Source organism: Ixodes scapularis, unplaced genomic scaffold, assembly GCF_016920785.2.
Source record: "Ixodes scapularis isolate PalLabHiFi unplaced genomic scaffold, ASM1692078v2 PGA_scaffold3__209_contigs__length_174095766, whole genome shotgun sequence".
Taxonomy (NCBI): domain Eukaryota; kingdom Metazoa; phylum Arthropoda; class Arachnida; order Ixodida; family Ixodidae; genus Ixodes; species Ixodes scapularis.
In genome coordinates this window covers 250,662-268,722 of record NW_024609868.1, presented here as the reverse complement: position 1 = coordinate 268,722, position 18,061 = coordinate 250,662, and the positions used below count along the sequence as shown (strand labels likewise).

Below are 18,061 nucleotides of genomic sequence, written 5' to 3'. Positions count from 1 at the left end.
CACGCCGAACGTGAGCTTTTTTAGATTCCCGAAAGCTACCGCGCACCTCAAGTAGAGAGAAAAATGGATTCAAGCACTGCGACGCCAGAACTCCGACGGGACGCCTCGGCAGCCATCTGCGAACTCGCGTGTTTGCAGCGTCCACTTCATTAGAGGTTAGTTTATTCATATTTGTTTGAACTCAGGATATACCCGTCATACTCCGTGCAGGCTAGTCATTCATAGCAAGGTTTTTGTTCCTGATTTTTACGACGCAGGGGTATCTTCACGAGACCAGAATCACCCAGACTTCGCTCCCTCCTTGTTTACATAGAAGCCGACACCTGCCGACCTGCCTCCGCACCGAGTTTGGTTGCACGGTACAGCAGGGCAGCGAAGAGGCGGGTCGCCAAGCCGTTGTCACGGAAAACAGATCTTTACACTGTCGCATAGTGTAAAGAGCAGGCCAGCTATGTGCTGGCATATTCCGCTCAACCTGCAAAGTATATATTTACGCTTGAAACTCAATAAAATATTGAATAAAAAAATGTCCTACTACAGAATTTTATATCAACACGTCACCTAGTTCGATAAGTAGATCGATGACATAGCTTGGCCCTTTTTAGTTGCATGCTGAAGTACCACAAAAAAGACGAAGACGACAAATCTTGTTTTTTTTTTTTTTTTTTAGATAACTTATTGCGTCACGCATAAAATATGATCAAAGGACTGGCACACACGGATCTTGATACAGATCTGCCGAAAGGATAGCGACTATGGGGCTCACGCCTTACAAATATTGACACATCTTGTTATCCTTAAGACACATTATTACATCGCCACGGGTTTTACCGAAGAAATAAACTCACACTGCAACGCAGTCGCAATTAATACGGTTGAACGATATCGGCGCTCTTGGAAAGCGATATCAGTTGCCTGTAATGTCCCGGCTTCATAGACGGTGCACACGTGCTCCTTACAAGGTGAACGGTGTGGTCGACATCAAAGTTATTCACCATGACCTTCTTGACGTAGGCTTCTTCTTTGAAGGCCCATCGTTTTTGCCTGCAGTCCTTCGCGAAGTACCGATCGACGCACGCTGTGCTGACAACCGGTACCGATGCGGCATCGGCAGTCTATCCGTCTTGAAAAGCGTACAGATGGATAAAGTCCGCAGTGTCAAAGGCGGTTGCTTTACTCGATCCTCCGGGATCGTCATCAGCCATTTGTAGAGAACGACAGTCGAAAAACAGCGAAAAAAACTCCACAACGAACGCACCAAAACGATCGCGTCTAGGAAGCGAACGGGGTGACGGGAGGATGGACTGAGCCCGCAAACGTTTTCAATTATCTCCACGAGGGTGCGCCACGGTCGCTTCAACGAACTCTGAAAAAGGTCAATTAGAAAAGTTTGAAGCTTTCCCGGTTTCTAAAAGTTCGGGTTAGATTATTTTGAATATTTTTTTACTTGAGGTTCGAGGAATTAGAATATTTCGAACTTTCCTAACTTGAAAATTGAGAGATTCAAATGTTTCGAATTTCTTTAAATCTGAAATTCGAAAAATTCAAATGTTTCGAATTCTTATAGACATATAAAGTTAGATAAATTCGAAGATTTCGAATTTCTTCTTACTTAAAGTTTAAAAAGTTTGAAGGTTTCGCTTCTCTTTTAGGGCTAAATTCGAAAAATAAAAAAACTTCAAAGGTTTTGAATTTCTTTCAAGTCCAAGTTTGCAAAGTTTGAAGTCCGGCTTTCATGTTCCGCCACAGTTTCAGTTTCAAATAACGTTTTCACGCCTCACTGGTTTTCACGAAATCAGGTTTAGAAAAGTTTGGGTGTGATATTTAGATTGCGCGAAGTTGGTCGGGCAATTAAATGAGACGACGAGTGTCCCGGATGTGCTGGAATATTTGCCAGTGCAGAGTGACGTGTGACCGTAGATCAGTAATTGTGACCGCCAGCCCGGGGTGGTCATTAACGTGCATCACGAAGTAGTGATCCGACGAACGCGCTGTTTAACGATACTCATCCAGTTCGAAACGGCCAGCGTCAGGCAGGTGGTTGCGGCTCAGAAAAACCTTGAAGCGACCTGCCAAACTACCTTCCCACCCCTTGCACGCTGGTAGTAATCCGATCGAACGCCGCCCGAGTGACGCTGGCATATAGCAAGTTTAGTTTGTACATGATGCAAAATCCTGAGACTGGGAATGAAATTTGAAAGAAAAAGTGTAAGACGACAGAAAAAAGGGGACAGGACAATGCCTCAAACTCAGCTCTGGGAATGAAATTTGAAAGAAAAAGTGTAAGAAGACAGAAAAGAAGGGGACAGGACAAAGTCTCGAACTCAACTCAGGACAACATCTTAAACTCAACTCAGATGAAAACTCAGCTCAGGACAAGCTCAGCTGAGTTTGAGACGTGTTCCTGTCCCCTTTTCTAAAGCGCAGCTCTTAGGCGCCCGTTTCCGGCTTGAGCGGCATCACCGCGCAGTGCATAATGGGACGCGTGACGTCACTGATGACGTCATCAGTGCAGTCATCAGTGATGTCATCGTCCCTGATGACGTCATCAGTGACATCACTAATGATGGCATCTGCATCGTCATCATCACTGATGACGTCACCAGTGACATCACTGACATCATCTGCATCGTCATTGTCTTGTGACCTCATAGGGGTCACGTGACCTTGTGAGGTCACGTGACCCCGGTGACGTCAGATGAGCCCCGTGAGGTCACGTGACCCTCGTGAGGCGACGCCGTTTGGAGGGAGGAGTAGCAGACAGGATGAGGAGGAGGGAGGAAGGATATACCTCCTCCTCCTCAAGAGCTGCCCTCTAATTCGGCCTCACAAGGAGTGGGAAACGGCTTTCATTTTTAGAGCGCAGCTCTTAGGGGCCCGTTTCCGGCTTGAGCGGCATCACCGCGCAGTGCATAATGGGACGCGTGACGTCACTGATGACGTCATCAGTGCAGTCATCAGTGATGTCATTGTCCCTGATGACGTCATCAGTGACATCACTAATGATGGCATCTGCATCGTCATCATCACTGATGACGTCACCAGTGACATCACTGACATCATCGGCATCTGCATCGTCATTGTCTTGTGACCTCATAGGGGTCACGTGACCTTGTGAGGTCACGTGACCCCGGTGACGTCAGATGAGCCCCGTGAGGTCGCGTGACCCTCGTGAGGCGACGCCGTTTGGAGGGAGGAGTAGCAGACAGGATGAGGAGGGAGGAAGGATATACCTCCTCCTCCTCAAGAGCTGCCCTTTAATTCGGTCTCACAAGGAGTGGGAAACGGCTTTCATTTTTAGAGCGCAGCTCTTAGGGGCCCGTTTCCGGCTTGAGCGGCGTCGGCGTCGCCGTCGGCGTAACCGCGCGGTGCATTATGGGTAAATTTCCCCGCTAAATCTAGCGGAAAAATTTCCCCGCTAGATTTAGCGGAAAAATTTCTCCGCTAAATCTAGCGGAAAAATTTTCCCGCTAAATCTAGCGGAAAATATTCCCCTCTAAATCTAGTGGAAAAATTTTCCCCGCTAGATTTAGCGGAAAAAACTCCCCGCTAGATCTAGCGGAAAAATTTCCCAGCTAAATCTAGCGGGGAATTCCCCGCTAAATGTGGCGGAAAAATTTCCCCACTAAAGCTAGCGGAAAATAGTCCCCTCTAAATCTAGCGGAAAAATTTCCCCCGCTTAGCGGAAAAAACTCCCCGCTAGATCTAGCGGAAAAATTTCCCAGCTAAATCTAGCGGGGAAATTCCCCGCTAAATGTAGCGGAAAAATTTCCCCACTAAAGCTAGCGGAAAATAGTCCCCTCTAAATCTAGCGGAAAAATTTCCCCCGCTTAGCGGAAAAAACTCCCCGCTAGATCTAGCGGAAAAATTTCCCAGCTAAATCTAGCGGGAAAATTCCCCGCTAAATGTAGCGGAAAAATTTCCCCACTAAATCTAGCGGAAAATAGTCCCCTCTAAATCTAGCGGAAAAATTTTCCCCGCTAGATTTAGGGGAAAAAATTCTCCGCTAAGTCTAGCGGAAAAATCTAGCGGGAAAAATTCCCCGCTAAATCTAGCAGAAAATATTCCCCTCTAAATCTAGCGTAAAAATTTTCCCCGCTAGATTTAGCGGAAAAAATTCCCCGCTAAATTTAGCGGAAAAATTTCCCCGCTAAATGTAGCGGAAAAATTTCCCCGCTAAATCTAGCGGAAAAATTTCATCTAGCGGAAAAATTTCTCCGCTAAATCTAGCGGAAAAATCTAGCGGGAAAACTTCCCCGCTAAATCTAGCGGAAAATATTCCCCTCTAAATCTAGCGTAAAAATTTTCCCCGCTAGATTTAGCGGAAAAAATTCCCCGCTAAATTTAGCGGAAAAATTTCCCCGCTAAATGTAGCGGAAAAATTTCCCCGCTAAATCTAGCGGAAAAATTTCATCTAGCGGAAAAATTTCTCCGCTAAATCTAGCGGAAAAATCTAGCGGGAAAAATTCCCCGCTAAATCTAGCGGAAAATATTCCCCTCTAAATCTAGCGTAAAAATTTTCCCCGCCAGATTTAGCGGAAAAAATTCCCCGCTAAATCTAGCGGAAAAATTTTCCTGCTGAATTTAGCGGAAAATATTCCCCTCTAAATCTAGCGGAAAAATCTAGCGCGAAAAATTCCCCGCTAAATCTAGCGGAAAAATTTCCCCGCTAAATCTAGCGGAAAATATTCCCCTCTAAATCTAGCGGAAAAATTTTCCCCGCTAGATTTAGCGGAAAAAATTCCCCGCTAGATTTAGCGAAAAAATTTCTCCGCTAAATCTAGCGGAAAAATTTTCCCGCTAAATCTAGCGGAAAATATTCCCCTCTAAATCTAGTGGAAAAATTTTCCCCGCTAGATTTAGCGGAAAAAACTCCCCGCTAGATCTAGCGGAAAAATTTCCCAGCTAAATCTAGCGGGGAAATTCCCCGCTAAATGTGGCGGAAAAATTTCCCCACTAAAGCTAGCGGAAAATAGTCCCCTCTAAATCTAGCGGAAAAATTTCCCCCGCTTAGCGGAAAAAACTCCCCGCTAGATCTAGCGGAAAAATTTCCCAGCTAAATCTAGCGGGGAAATTCCCCGCTAAATGTAGCGGAAAAATTTCCCCACTAAAGCTAGCGGAAAATAGTCCCCTCTAAATCTAGCGGAAAAATTTCCCCCGCTTAGCGGAAAAAACTCCCCGCTAGATCTAGCGGAAAAATTTCCCAGCTAAATCTAGCGGGAAAATTCCCCGCTAAATGTAGCGGAAAAATTTCCCCACTAAATCTAGCGGAAAATAGTCCCCTCTAAATCTAGCGGAAAAATTTTCCCCGCTAGATTTAGGGGAAAAAATTCTCCGCTAAGTCTAGCGGAAAAATCTAGCGGGAAAAATTCCCCGCTAAATCTAGCAGAAAATATTCCCCTCTAAATCTAGCGTAAAAATTTTCCCCGCTAGATTTAGCGGAAAAAATTCCCCGCTAAATTTAGCGGAAAAATTTCCCCGCTAAATGTAGCGGAAAAATTTCCCCGCTAAATCTAGCGGAAAAATTTCATCTAGCGGAAAAATTTCTCCGCTAAATCTAGCGGAAAAATCTAGCGGGAAAACTTCCCCGCTAAATCTAGCGGAAAATATTCCCCTCTAAATCTAGCGTAAAAATTTTCCCCGCTAGATTTAGCGGAAAAAATTCCCCGCTAAATTTAGCGGAAAAATTTCCCCGCTAAATGTAGCGGAAAAATTTCCCCGCTAAATCTAGCGGAAAAATTTCATCTAGCGGAAAAATTTCTCCGCTAAATCTAGCGGGAAAAATTCCCCGCTAAATCTAGCGGAAAATATTCCCCTCTAAATCTAGCGTAAAAATTTTCCCCGCCAGATTTAGCGGAAAAAATTCCCCGCTAAATCTAGCGGAAAAATTTTCCTGCTGAATTTAGCGGAAAATATTCCCCTCTAAATCTAGCGGAAAAATCTAGCGCGAAAAATTCCCCGCTAAATCTAGCGGAAAAATTTCCCCGCTAAATCTAGCGGAAAATATTCCCCTCTAAATCTAGCGGAAAAATTTTCCCCGCTAGATTTAGCGGAAAAAATTCCCCGCTAAATCTAGCGGAAAAATTTCCCCGCAGCGGAAAAATTTTTTCTTTCTTCTTACACTATTTCTTGCGAATTTCATTCCCAGTCTCGGGATTTTGCATCATGATCAACAGACACCAGCTCGCCTGCACCTTGACATTTTTTTTGTTAGTAATTGCTTTGGAGGTTCATTTTCCGGGGCGGAAGAAACGCCGAGCAAAAAGCACAGAAGCTGACGCAACTTGAGGTCGAGGAGCGTTCTACCCTACCAGTGGCGTCGGAAGAGGAAAAACGGGGGGGGGGGCCTCCAGTCTCTCCCCCCCTTCCAGATATTTCGGACTGTTAAAGAAAACAATTCGGGGAAAGAGGGCATGGTCGAGCTTATTTTAACCTGAAATTATTTATGCATATGTATAGCTACTGTCACTCTTCACTGCATAAAAGATTGCTTAGATGGTCATTGTTAGAAACTCGTTGTCAGAAGGCACTACTCGTCACGTGCTCGGTGGTTCGGTAGTTCAATGCTATGTCTTTTCGACCTATATAACTGTGTCATTGGTAAAAAAATAATCAATAAATAAACGTAACAATAAATGCAAAAGTAAAAAACTGGAGAAAAAAAACACTATCAAGAATCCACCGGAAGTGTTGTATTCTTGCAGATTCAGAGGCCCAGAACTGCGAAACAAGTTTCTCCTACCAAAATGTGTACAGGTGGAAAGGAACACGTCCCAAAAACGTAAAATAAAAAAAATATTAATTTTTTTTATGACGTGCTGATTTTGAAAAGTTTTAGAAATCTTTCCCCATGAGTTCATTTATTCCTCAACGTGAAAAAAAACGATAAATACATTATTTTGTATTCTTCAGATGGCAATGATATGTACTGACTGTGGTGTTAATTTAAATGCGATACCTCAAACAATTTAGACAAAAAAAGCCGTTTACAACTCCCTGTAGCGCTGAATTGGAGCGCAGCTCTTGAGGAGGAGGAGGGAAGGGTACTGAGGGGAGGGTAGACCCCTCCTTGTCCTCCTCATTCTCCTCCCCTCATTCTTTAATATGCTCCGGGGGTCACCTGACCTCGGGGGGTGTCACGTGATTTGGGGGAGGGGGTCACGTGACCTTGGGGTGACCTTAGGAGGGGTCACGTGACCTCGGTGGTCACGTGACCTCAAGGCTTACGTGACCTTGGGGGGTCACCTGACCTTGGGGTGACCTTGGGGGTCACGTGACCTTGGGAGAAATCGCATGACCTCTGGGGGTTCGAGTGACCTTGGGGGGCACGTAACCTGGGGGTCACGTGACCTTGAGGTGACCTCGGGAGAAGTCACGTGACCTTGGAGGGTTCGTGACCTGGGGGTCACGTGACCTTGGGATGACCTTGGGAGGGGTCACGGGACCTCGAGGGGTTCGTGACCTGCGGGTCACGTGACCTTGGGATGACATTGGGAGGAGTCGCGCGACCTTGGGGTGACCTTGGTTACGCCGACGGCAACGCTGCTTAAGCGGGAAACGGGCGCCTAAGAGCTGCGCTCTAAAACAATTACCAGGTTTAGGGCATAAGAGACCCTTTCCGAAATTCAGTCTAGCCACTTTGATCACTATCATCATCTGTGGAACGGCATCTGTGCCATACCAATGGCGGCTTTCTAGTGACTGATAAAGGGAGACGTTGCTCCTAAGCAGACGATGCGAGGCCTGTACATTCGGGGGGTCAGTACGACGCGACGTAGAAATGGAACACAAGAGCTACGTAAGCGTTTATTTATAATTACTTAGGATTCAGTCAATCTGTGGGCGGCACACAAGCGGCTTTAAAGCGCTTTCGTGTATAGAATTTTCTCGAGGCATCTGAGCGGGTTGGAGCTTTGTTCTGAATGCAGGTTCTTGGTCACCATCGAACTGAAAGTGATCGAGAAAGAACTCACACTGAACAATTCCTCGCGTGCCGTTGACTTGCGAAAGTGACGGTGCCGATACAAGTTCATATCCGCCATTGATATGGCAAAACCTAAACTGCTTTACGAACCACCAGGTGGCACTGAATTTCAGAAAGGGTCTATTGCCCGTAGATACATGTTTGGACATTTCTTCGAAACTCGTCTTGAACAACAATAATCATATCTAAAGACTACACTTACCTAGGCTATACATAGATCATTCTTAAAATGTTTAACATCTGTACCATAAATAGCTTTGGCTATAACGCGCTTCAAATATGGCACAAACGACAACTGTCATAAAACCGTCGTCCTTCCTCGCTCCTTCGGGAATTTATTTCTTTAAAACCAAGCATGCCAGATGATTGAAATAAACGGCATTGTCTTTCGCAAGGAATGCGACTCCACATGTAAAAATGTGAAAAAAAAAAATTATGAATGTACGTCACTGCTTGAATCCAAATGAAACCGCCTGCCAATCTGTCGAAGTTTGACGAACTTCAAACTTTTAGAATTTCAAACTTTTACCCTAAAAGTTCGAAGTTCGCCGAACTTTTGACTTTTCGGGAATCGAAAGTTCGACAATTTTCAAAGTTCGAAAATTATCGAATTTCTTAGTTCAGGAAGTTTGAAAGTTTGAAACGCTTTGAACTTTTTAGTGCAAGAAGTTCAAAAGTTGGAAAACCATCGAATTTTTAAGTCTATCAAGTTCGAAAGTTCGACAAGCATCGAATATTACACACCATTGACTCAACTTCATAACTGCATACAACATCCTCCTTTTACAACAGCCCAAAATCTTGGGTCAAAATCAAGGTCTGTTATAAGGAGCTTAGACTGTAGTACTTTTCTTTAAATGTTGTTGTCGACGCTATTAATAGGCCCGTATGCCTTTGCCATGTTTTGCTTTCTTTTTTTTTAACGCTAGTTTTTAAAAATTTGACCGTCCATTGTATCGATAGTCGATATAGTGGAACGAATGGCCACTGTCCATTGTTGTCTGTCGATTTCTATCGATAGCTGACTACGAAAAGTATCCATAATCATTCTTTGGATAGTTTTGTGTCGCTAATGAGCGGTATAGGACGCTGGATGTCTACAACAAGTTCCGGGCAGCAGAAGGGTCGGGGGTCACGCCGGGCGGCCGTGTCCGGGGGGCCTGGATCGAGCTGCCCAGGGACGCACTCACCGCTCTGCGTCGTCCAAGATCGCGGGGTGCTGCGCCGTCCGGGGACAAGAATCGTCTCGCAGTTTTTCCCGTCCCCGGCTAGGAAGCGACGACGTCACGGAGGGCGTGGCATTTTTCGACGTCGATGACGGGAAAGACAGTTTTAGATGGCGGGCAAAAACGTTACTAAGGGTGAAGCCTGGGCGAGTTGGTGTGACATACAGGTGTGGCAGCGCTCTGTCTGTGTCCTCCTTTACCCTGTCCGTTGTCTTTTACGCTGTTTTAACCTTTTAAAAAACGTTACGTTTACCGCGCTCGTCTTGGAGCTTGTGCCGGCCGGTGAGGCGTCGTCTTTGCCGGCGGGGGAGGTCGGGCGAACCAAGGGCCGAACCTCGATTTGCAGATTGACCCTAGCTTGAAATTCGAGTATTCTTTAAATAGGTAGAACTGCGGAGGTGCTCGCGTCGGATTTCTCCGACCCGTCGTGCGCCTCTGGTACGGCCAGGCTTGCGCGACCGCGGAGACGTCTCCGGTGCACCGGCCGAATTGACGACGTTGCCCCCACAGACGACGCCGGACGTGCCCGCGCTGGCGGGGCTGACGCTGACTAGCGTGGAGCAGCGGCAGCTGGTGCTCATCGGGGGCTTCTCGCCCGAGTACGGCTTCCAGGAGAAGACTCTGGCCTACGGCGTCGACGCCATGGACTGGCGCGTCCTCAACACCACCGGCACCGTGCCCGTCGGTGAGCACTGCCCGGGGGGCTGCGGTAGCTTCCCGTAGGCAACCTTCGGATTTTGGAAGGGCGTGGGAGAACGGCCGACGGATTTTCCACGGCGACACTCGCGATGGCAGAATTGAAATCCTGTATTTCTCCATTCTCTGCTGGGGGTAAAGACGGGAGCAGAAGGCGCCGATTCGCAGGCGCTTTAATCGAGAGAGAAGTAAAAGAGCAACAGAAACGCGGAGAAAGGAAGTGGGCGATAGGTTGGACGTGTTTGTTGTGCCGTGAGGAGTTGAAGCTGTCCGGACGCTCGTCGACTTTCTTTATACGACGCACGACGGTGGTGTCTTCCTGCAAAGTAAGCTAGAAAAGAGCTAGGTACAGACCTCAGAGGTGATGATTTGCCGCTTCTTCGCTTCTATTAAGGCGTCACCAGCGATAGGGGCCCATCGGGACCTCCGGGTCTATGCCCTGCCGCTGCGAAGCAGCCGGAATGTGCGAGACCTTTTTCTCTATATTTTCGTATTATCCACCCCCCCACGAAAGGAAGCACGAATTGAAAAAAACCGACCAAACTAGAAAAACTTGTAGCCTCCTTTCCCTTTCCGTGTGCTTCTCTCTGTCCCGTTCTGCCTCAACGTGGTCGAGGTCACGCGCGCTACACGTCGACGCCGACCTTGCCTCGTGGGAAAACGACTACGTTTTATTTTTTGCCGGCCTCGCTGTATTGGATCGGGATAAGAAAGGTCTAAACAAAGCCTTTGTTCCTCGGTTCATTGGGTGCCTGAGACGCAGTAATGTACAAATTGCGCCGTAAAATGAGCACCGCAGGGACCCGCGGGCAAACTCCGGTAGCCGCGGGGGAACGTGGCTCACCAATGGTAGCGTGCACGCAAAGGGGAACGTAGAGCGGGGGTCCTCCAGGCTGTCCAAGTGCGCGAGCGTCTGCTAACTTTGGTGCCCTATGTAAGACTTAAAGGGACACTGCGAGGAAAAAAAAGTTTCGTTTTAAAGGGCATTAGTGCGACGCAAATTTCCTTAAACAGGTTTTCCACGAAAACAAATTTTGTTTCGCGCAATATTTATGTTATTAGACTCAATTTAGGTGCAGAAGGTGGAGGGCACAGCCTGCTAGGCCCCGCCCCGTGCTTAGCTGCTTACATCTCTCATTGGTTGGAGAGATGATTGGCGCATGAAAAGTTGGTTCTATACGTATTTGTATCTCTGTGCCGTAATAGTATTTTAATCGACTATCTTTTGTATGTTTGAGAAGCAAATAATCGAGATAGAGTCATTATTGTTTCGCAATGTATCGTGAGATTGCTTCTCCCGCCTTGGTTTGAAACATTAAGAAACATGGCTGCCGGCATCTGGGGACTGCTGACCGAAGTGGCTTTGAGTTCACGGATGTGTTTAGAGGAAGATATCACCCGACGTATGCGCCCTGGGAAGCGCTGTGTGGATGCTTGTTCTCGTGGCGGAACTGGCCCGAGTACATCGTCTAACTTGACCTGTGTTGGTTGATCTGGCTCGACTTATTCCTTGGTGCGAGTTGAGGCCGAATAAAAATGTCATTTCCCGCGGCCCCGCTGCTCCGTGAATTGTGCAGTTGTCCTGATTGCGACCCTGCTTTCAATGCCGAAAAGACACCAACACAGGTAAGAATTTGCGAGCCATTTGGTCGGAGGTAATTGGGCGTTTGCATCAAGTTTGTCTGTTCCCGTCATTGGGCCTCGAAAGGCGAGCCCTCAATTCCACGAACGACCTAGGCTCGTCTGGGTAGTTTGCGGCGCTGATCATAGATGGCAACGTGTGTTTTAGTTGGCGTATTTTTTTTTCGCCGCCGCTGATTTTTGCGTAATGAACTTTTCACATTTTATCTGTATCACTAGAGGAATAAAACTTCTAAATAAAAGAAATATGGCACCTTTAGTTTACTTTTTGAAAAAAAGGGGGCACTTAAGGGGTTAAAGCATTTTAAAGGGTTTGGGAGTGCCGCGAAGAGAGCCTAGCATCGAGGCACCCGTGCTGAACCGACCGCCCTCTGCAGGCATCTACGGACACACGAGCGACTACCACGGGCCAACGCAGAGCATCTACGTCTTCGGGGGCGTGGTGTACTCGGTGGACCACACGCTGGTGTCGGACACGCTGCACGTGCTGCACATGCCCAGCCGGCGCTGGTCGCGCCTGCCCCCCGACGAGCGCGCCAACCCTGCCTACACCCGGGTGGGTGTCTGCCCACGGGGGCCTCCCCAGAGTCCCGCCGGAGGCCGTCTAGGGGCGTGCGACCTCTGGGCTCGACCGTCGCCCCACCGCGAAGAGGCGAATCCGCGGAGGGGGGGGGGAGGGTTGTTGAAAATTTCTGAGCGAGCATTCGTGGGATGGAGTCGCGTCGACGGAATTCTTCTTTCTGCGAATGCATTTGTTGCTTTGGCACGCTCGTCGAACGAAAGGAAGGAAAGAAGGAAATACCGCGAACAACCGCAAAAAGAATGCCACGATCAACAGCGGCAGCCTTTGCGCTGTTGGAGGATGTTCTCGGATTTGCTTTTCGTCGAGGACGCGGAGGTTTCGTACGGCACTTGCTCGCTGCCTCTGGTGGCGCGACAGTTGAGGCCCCGCGCCTTTGCCATTCTCTCCGTCTTTCTGTCCCAATGCGCTTTCCATTCCTGCTGCTGGCACGGAGTCTGGCAATCTAACCTGGTCTGGCCATATCTGGAGGAGGGAGAAAGGTCTGTGCACCTCTTTTGTAGATGTGCAGGGAAAACCTTCCAGAACCCCAAGCGGTGGTGGCGGCCGCTTTTGGAGCTGCATCGACGGGGGGGGGGGGGAGCGACGGCGTGTCTTGCCATAGGCGACGTGGTTGTGCAAGGAGGAAAGATGTGGATGGGAAGAGAGTGGTAGCACAGGGGGCGGGGGTGCTTCCGGATTTTGCGAGTTTTCACAAACACTGCCAAATTTTGCGAGAATGAATGATGTTGTTTGTGATTACAAATTGAATGAATCGCACGAGACTCCTACATACGTTAGAAAAGCATTCACTAGGGCAAAAAGAGAAGAAAAGGGAAGGATATATATATGTATATATATATATATATAGAGGAGGCTGCACCTAAATATTGGTCGATGAAAGAAAGAGTGTTTGAACGTCGTCAACTCTCGAGCACGCTGAAGTTTGTTGGGTTTCAAGCGTATTAAGGTTGAGTGTCTTTTTAACGAGTGTTCGTCGTGGCATTTTGAGAGACAACGGCGTGCGGCAAGAGACGGTGATGTAGCGCCATTAGTGCCGTAGATCCGTTGGTTGCTCGGTGCGTGAGCCGGTGGGTGTCCGGGCGGCTGGACTGCGGCGTCTACGGTTCTCCCTGCTGGTTGCCTCCCTCGCGACGGAGTCAGCCTCGGAGGGGTCGACGCCTCGATCGCTCGGGAGGCGGTGCAACCTCTCGGGGCACTCCAACGGAGGTCGTTCTTGCCGCTTTGTCTTCCTCTTTTGGGGAGGGATGGTCGAAAGGAAGCTGTAACAGCTGTAAGAGATAAGAAAGGCACGACTGGACGCTGCTGCCCGTAAGTCTTCCCCAAAAGGTGGGGCACTGGTTGCCTCCTCGGAACGACCAACATCCTGCGATCCGGCCACAGATTGGCCTCGGCCCCTGGCTGGCTCGGGAGATTGGGGAACGTCCGTGACGGGGTGCACTTGAAACTTTAAGACATTGCATTCCCTCCTCGGGGAAATCTTTGTCGTGCAAATACACCGTAAGGTGGTGTATTTGCCTTACAGTGTCGCGCAGCGAGGCACAATGCCAGGCTCCGCGTTTGTTTGGAGCAGAGCTGCCCGATAATGGCCGATTCACGCGACAAACTGGTCCGCGGGCGGATGGATCGCGTGACTTTGTCAGTCTCCCGAGTGAGTCCGCGCAAAGCGGACGAGAAGCACATGCAAGCGGGGGCGGACCAAACCTGTTCACCACCTCGCAGTGCTGAGGAAATGCAACTTTGCACCACGACACCGTCATTCGAGAGAGAAATCGACGTTTGCTACCGCGATAAAGAATCGTACACCGCTGTTAGGTACAGAACAAGACAAAACGCCGCAATAGGCTTTGTGCAAAGTGCCGCTAGCTTTGCTGACTCGAGGCATGGCAGTGACGCGGGCATAATCCGACTGGCTTCGGCGTAGAAGCGACAAAGTTCTGGGCTCGCGGAGGGGCGTTGGGAGATGCCTTCACGCGCTCCGCCCTTGTGCGCAACACACTAAGTACTGCACAAGCAAGCTCTTGTTCGGTGAAAGGCCGATTGGATATGTGAGAAGTATCGTGGCATGCTAGACAAGTTTTGATAGACGCTTCTTGATACAGACTGGAACCCGCGTCACGTTAGCCAGGCAAAGTTTCTGCAGTTTTTTCCACGCGTGAAACCGAGAATTGTGTGACAAAATGAACCTGCAATTGCACAAAACACAATGGTGCACCATTTTTGTTTTAATCATCGGAAAACAAAAAACTAAGAAAACAGTTTGCCATTGCCAGACTATAGTAAAATTTCGTTAGTTTGACCTCGGTTAATTCGACTTTACGTTTAATTCGATCGTGTTCAAAAGTTCCGGCGAGCGCCCATACATTTCTATGGGAGGAAAAGATTGATAGTTCAAACTCGGGAAGACTCGGCATCGGATAATTCGTCCCGAGCGAATGCGTGCGGGCTCACATTGCATGCTACCACGGTAGAAAAACCACCAACGTAGGGAGAAACACGGGCCCTTTCCTGCAATGCCGAACGTGCTCAAATACGCTCCTCTACGCCGTTGAGATGGACCGTAGCGAATGACACGAGCCAGCGCAACTAATCTGGCGTGGAGTAGCGCGGAGAACGTGGCACGTGGTCGGGCACGCACGAACCAGCGCTCGCTCTCAAAACGTCTTTCTGTAGCATCGTGTGCGCTCAGTCTCCCGCACCGGAAAACGCGAGTTTTCCTTTTTTTTTTGTTCTTTTTCTTTGTTGCCGACGGTCTGGCCGCTCGGCACCAAAGTTTGCTCGCAGCTTTCTCAGCGCGCACTCTTAAAGCGCTTCTCTGTAGCATCGTGTGCGGTCCATCTTGCGCGTCGGAAAACGGAAATTCTCTTTTCCTTTCTTCTTTTTTTTTTTTTGTCGCCGAGTTGACTTTGGTTTGGTGCCAAAGTCGGTTCGTAAAACTTACTTTTTTCGTTTTTTCTTTTTTTTTTTTTTATAGTAGTGCGTGATTTTTTGGGGACGTTTAGTTACGCTGCTTTCGGAAGCATGCTTTTGGACACGCGTTTTAAGCGCAGACGGCATCGGACCATCCGTGAGTACTTGGGACAATAAGAGGAAGCTTAATTTTAACCGTCTTTCTCTCCTTTTTTTAGTTCACCCATTCGGATAATTCGACCAAAGTTCAAGGTCCCGTCGAGGTCTAACTAACGAAAGTTTGCTGTACACGCTTTTCAATTGTACGGGACCCTTTTAGGCCCGCTTCAGACTGGGCAACTTTTTCAGGAATTTTGAGGTTGCTGGCGGGTTGTTCCCTGGCTTTCCCCAGATCGACACGAGTTGTTGAGATCGGGTCCTGCTCGAAACGAGCGAGCAACTCGAAAAACTCGGAGACGTTTGAAGCGGCAGCAGCCAATCAGGGACGCCATATTTTCACGTGACACCCCCGTGGGGGTGGTGATGACAGCTAAAGACTTGGTTCTGGTTTGAAATGGATCTTTTTTGGAAATAAACCTTTTCAGAAAGATGAGTTAGTATTCTCAACGCCATTCAAAGATAAAAAAAACATGTTTTTAGCGCGTAGCTGCGCGTCTAAATAGTGCAAGAAAAATCAAAGTGAATGATGATGATGGCAGGTCCTAGCAATTCGGTTGCTGCGTGTGAACGCGGGTGGCCCTTGTTGCTGGTGTTGCGACGTCAAGAGGCTGGGTGAAAGTGCTCCGTCTGAAGCGGGCCTGAGACGAGACCAAAATAGAAAAAGTTCAATGAATGGCAGCGAGGTTCATACTAGCCAAGTATGAGAGACTCTGTGAAAAGTATGCTGGATGATCTTGACCTTTCACTGCTCTCTAACCGGGGGAAAACTGCAAAATTTACGTTCCTTTTTATGCAAAACTTGTTCCCCCGCCAATCTAGAACACTCGGGAAAGGCCACACTGCGCAACTGGTGATGAAAAGGGTGAAGAACGACACAAGTACTCATTCTTTCCCAGAACAATTCTAGACTCAAACAACTTCCCTCAGTGGATTGTGATAGCGTCGATGGTTTCACGAATGATTTGCTCAACCTGTCGACGGAGCCTTAACATCTTTGGAATGCCGAACCGTTGTTTCGATCGTAGCGTCGAGTTGATGCTGATGCCTCGTTGGTTAGATTATTAATATTTTTGATGTACCGCTATTGTGCCAACTATATAGAAGTTTTTTTTAGAATTAAACTTTACGTCAATGTTTTCCTAAGCAGGGTGCATATTACTGTTTCTTGCCTCGCGTCGTTATTGCTGGGCTGTAACTATTAGAGTTTTGCGTCTGGTTGAAAAGTCTCTTTTTTGTCGGATGTTTGTTACCATCACACCTGTAACGACCCGATTCTGGGTCGAGAGTATTTGTAAATAAATAAATAGTCAATCACCCGCTGAAAATCCGGGAATGAAAACGCGCTCGAGTTTATCGATACGCGGACGAGGTGCGGGTCGCAGGAATCGGCCATGTGACGGTCACGTGGTACGCGGATGCAACTTGTGCTTGGGCCCGCCGTGTTCATTGGTCGTAACAAGTGCTCGCTTGCGTTGGAACGTCGCCTTCCGGCAGGAGTGGAGCGAGGCGGACATTGTCTTTCTGGGAGAGGTAAAAAAGGATATGGTGCCAACTTATTTGCTTCCTCACTCGGGGGACTCTATAGTTTCTGTTGCAACAAACCCTCGAAGAAGGGACGAGCATGAAAGACAGAAACGGGGGCATGCCACGTTTGTCAGCTTTTTTAGAGCGCAGCTCCGAGGCACCCATTTCCCGCCCGAATGGCGTCGCCGTCAGCGTAACCGTAACGCATCGGTGTGACGCTTTTTTGTGACGCGTCGGCGTAGCCTTAACGCGTTCGCGTAACACTTTTTCATGATGCATTGGCATCGCCGTTGCTGTCGGCGTAGCCATAACATGTCGGCGTAACGGGCCGGTGTGACGCATCGCTGTAGGCGTAATTATGCAGTGCATTATGGGAAACGTCCTATAACCGCGGTGATGCGCGTGTTGCATTATCAGACGTTTCCCGTAATGCAACACGTAAGAGGGAGGAAGAGGAGGGGGAGGAGGGAGCAGGAGAAGAGGCATCTGTCCCCCCCGTGCCCTTCTCAAGAGCTGCGCTCTAATTAGGCATTACAAGGAGTTGGAAACGGCTTTCATTCTTCTTTTGCTTCTTGCCCGGTTTAAAAGTGGACCATTGTGGTGTGCGTCCATCTCTTGTCTCGGATTTTAGTGTGTGCCACACCAACCAGCTCGACCTTGTTCTAGCTCCGCGACATAATTTCACCTCATCACCCGAATAGTCTCGCCCATGTTGGGGCGAATCGCGGCCACGGTGGCCTTTAGAATTGGTGTTTGGTTTCGTCTCAGGTGTCGTCTCGTTACCTTCACGCCTCGGCCATGACGGACGACTTCCTGCTCGTCCTGGGAGGGCGCAATCGTTCCGGAGAAGCCATCCTGGAGTCATTTGCTTACGACCTGAGCTGCAATCACTGGATTCCACTGGAGGACTCCTGTGAGTTGGACTTGCAACGGCTCAAAAGGGCACCAAACTCCCGAAAATGCTCTTTCGGTAACTACCTGGATGAGATATCTGTGCCACTCGGCGAAAAAACCACATTTTATCGCAGTACGTATCTGTGTTGCGCAGCTCACCTAGGAGTGATTCCAAAACATGCTTCTATTCGGGGTCGACGTCTCAAAATAAAAGTATCTTTCGGAATTGCTCGAAGGACTCGTAAGATGTCTTTTTTTATGGCCTGGCACAAAAGTGCATGCACGGCCGCCGCTCTCGTGTCGGGTGTTGCTATACGCTGTATATGCCTATAAAGAATTCCGAGGACACCTAAGCACTTCTTATGAGTTGAGAATGCGAAAGCATAAATGTCGTTCTTCCGCTCCCTTAGTTCGTCTGCGGTGTACTATGCTCGGCGTGGAGGGGAG

General features: G+C 48.4%; 1 protein-coding gene across 1 annotated transcript in view; it reads left to right on the top strand.

The window, feature by feature from the left end:
- The window catches only part of LOC115328458 (multiple epidermal growth factor-like domains protein 8), a 126,595-nt gene that overhangs the window by 64,000 nt on the left and 44,534 nt on the right, over positions 1–18,061 (top strand). The window contains exons 23-25 of the mRNA XM_029989671.3: positions 9,721–9,895; positions 11,925–12,103; positions 17,489–17,633. Of these exons, the coding sequence (XP_029845531.2) occupies positions 9,721–9,895; positions 11,925–12,103; positions 17,489–17,633 (499 nt within the window). The remainder of the gene's footprint in view (positions 1–9,720; positions 9,896–11,924; positions 12,104–17,488; positions 17,634–18,061) is intronic.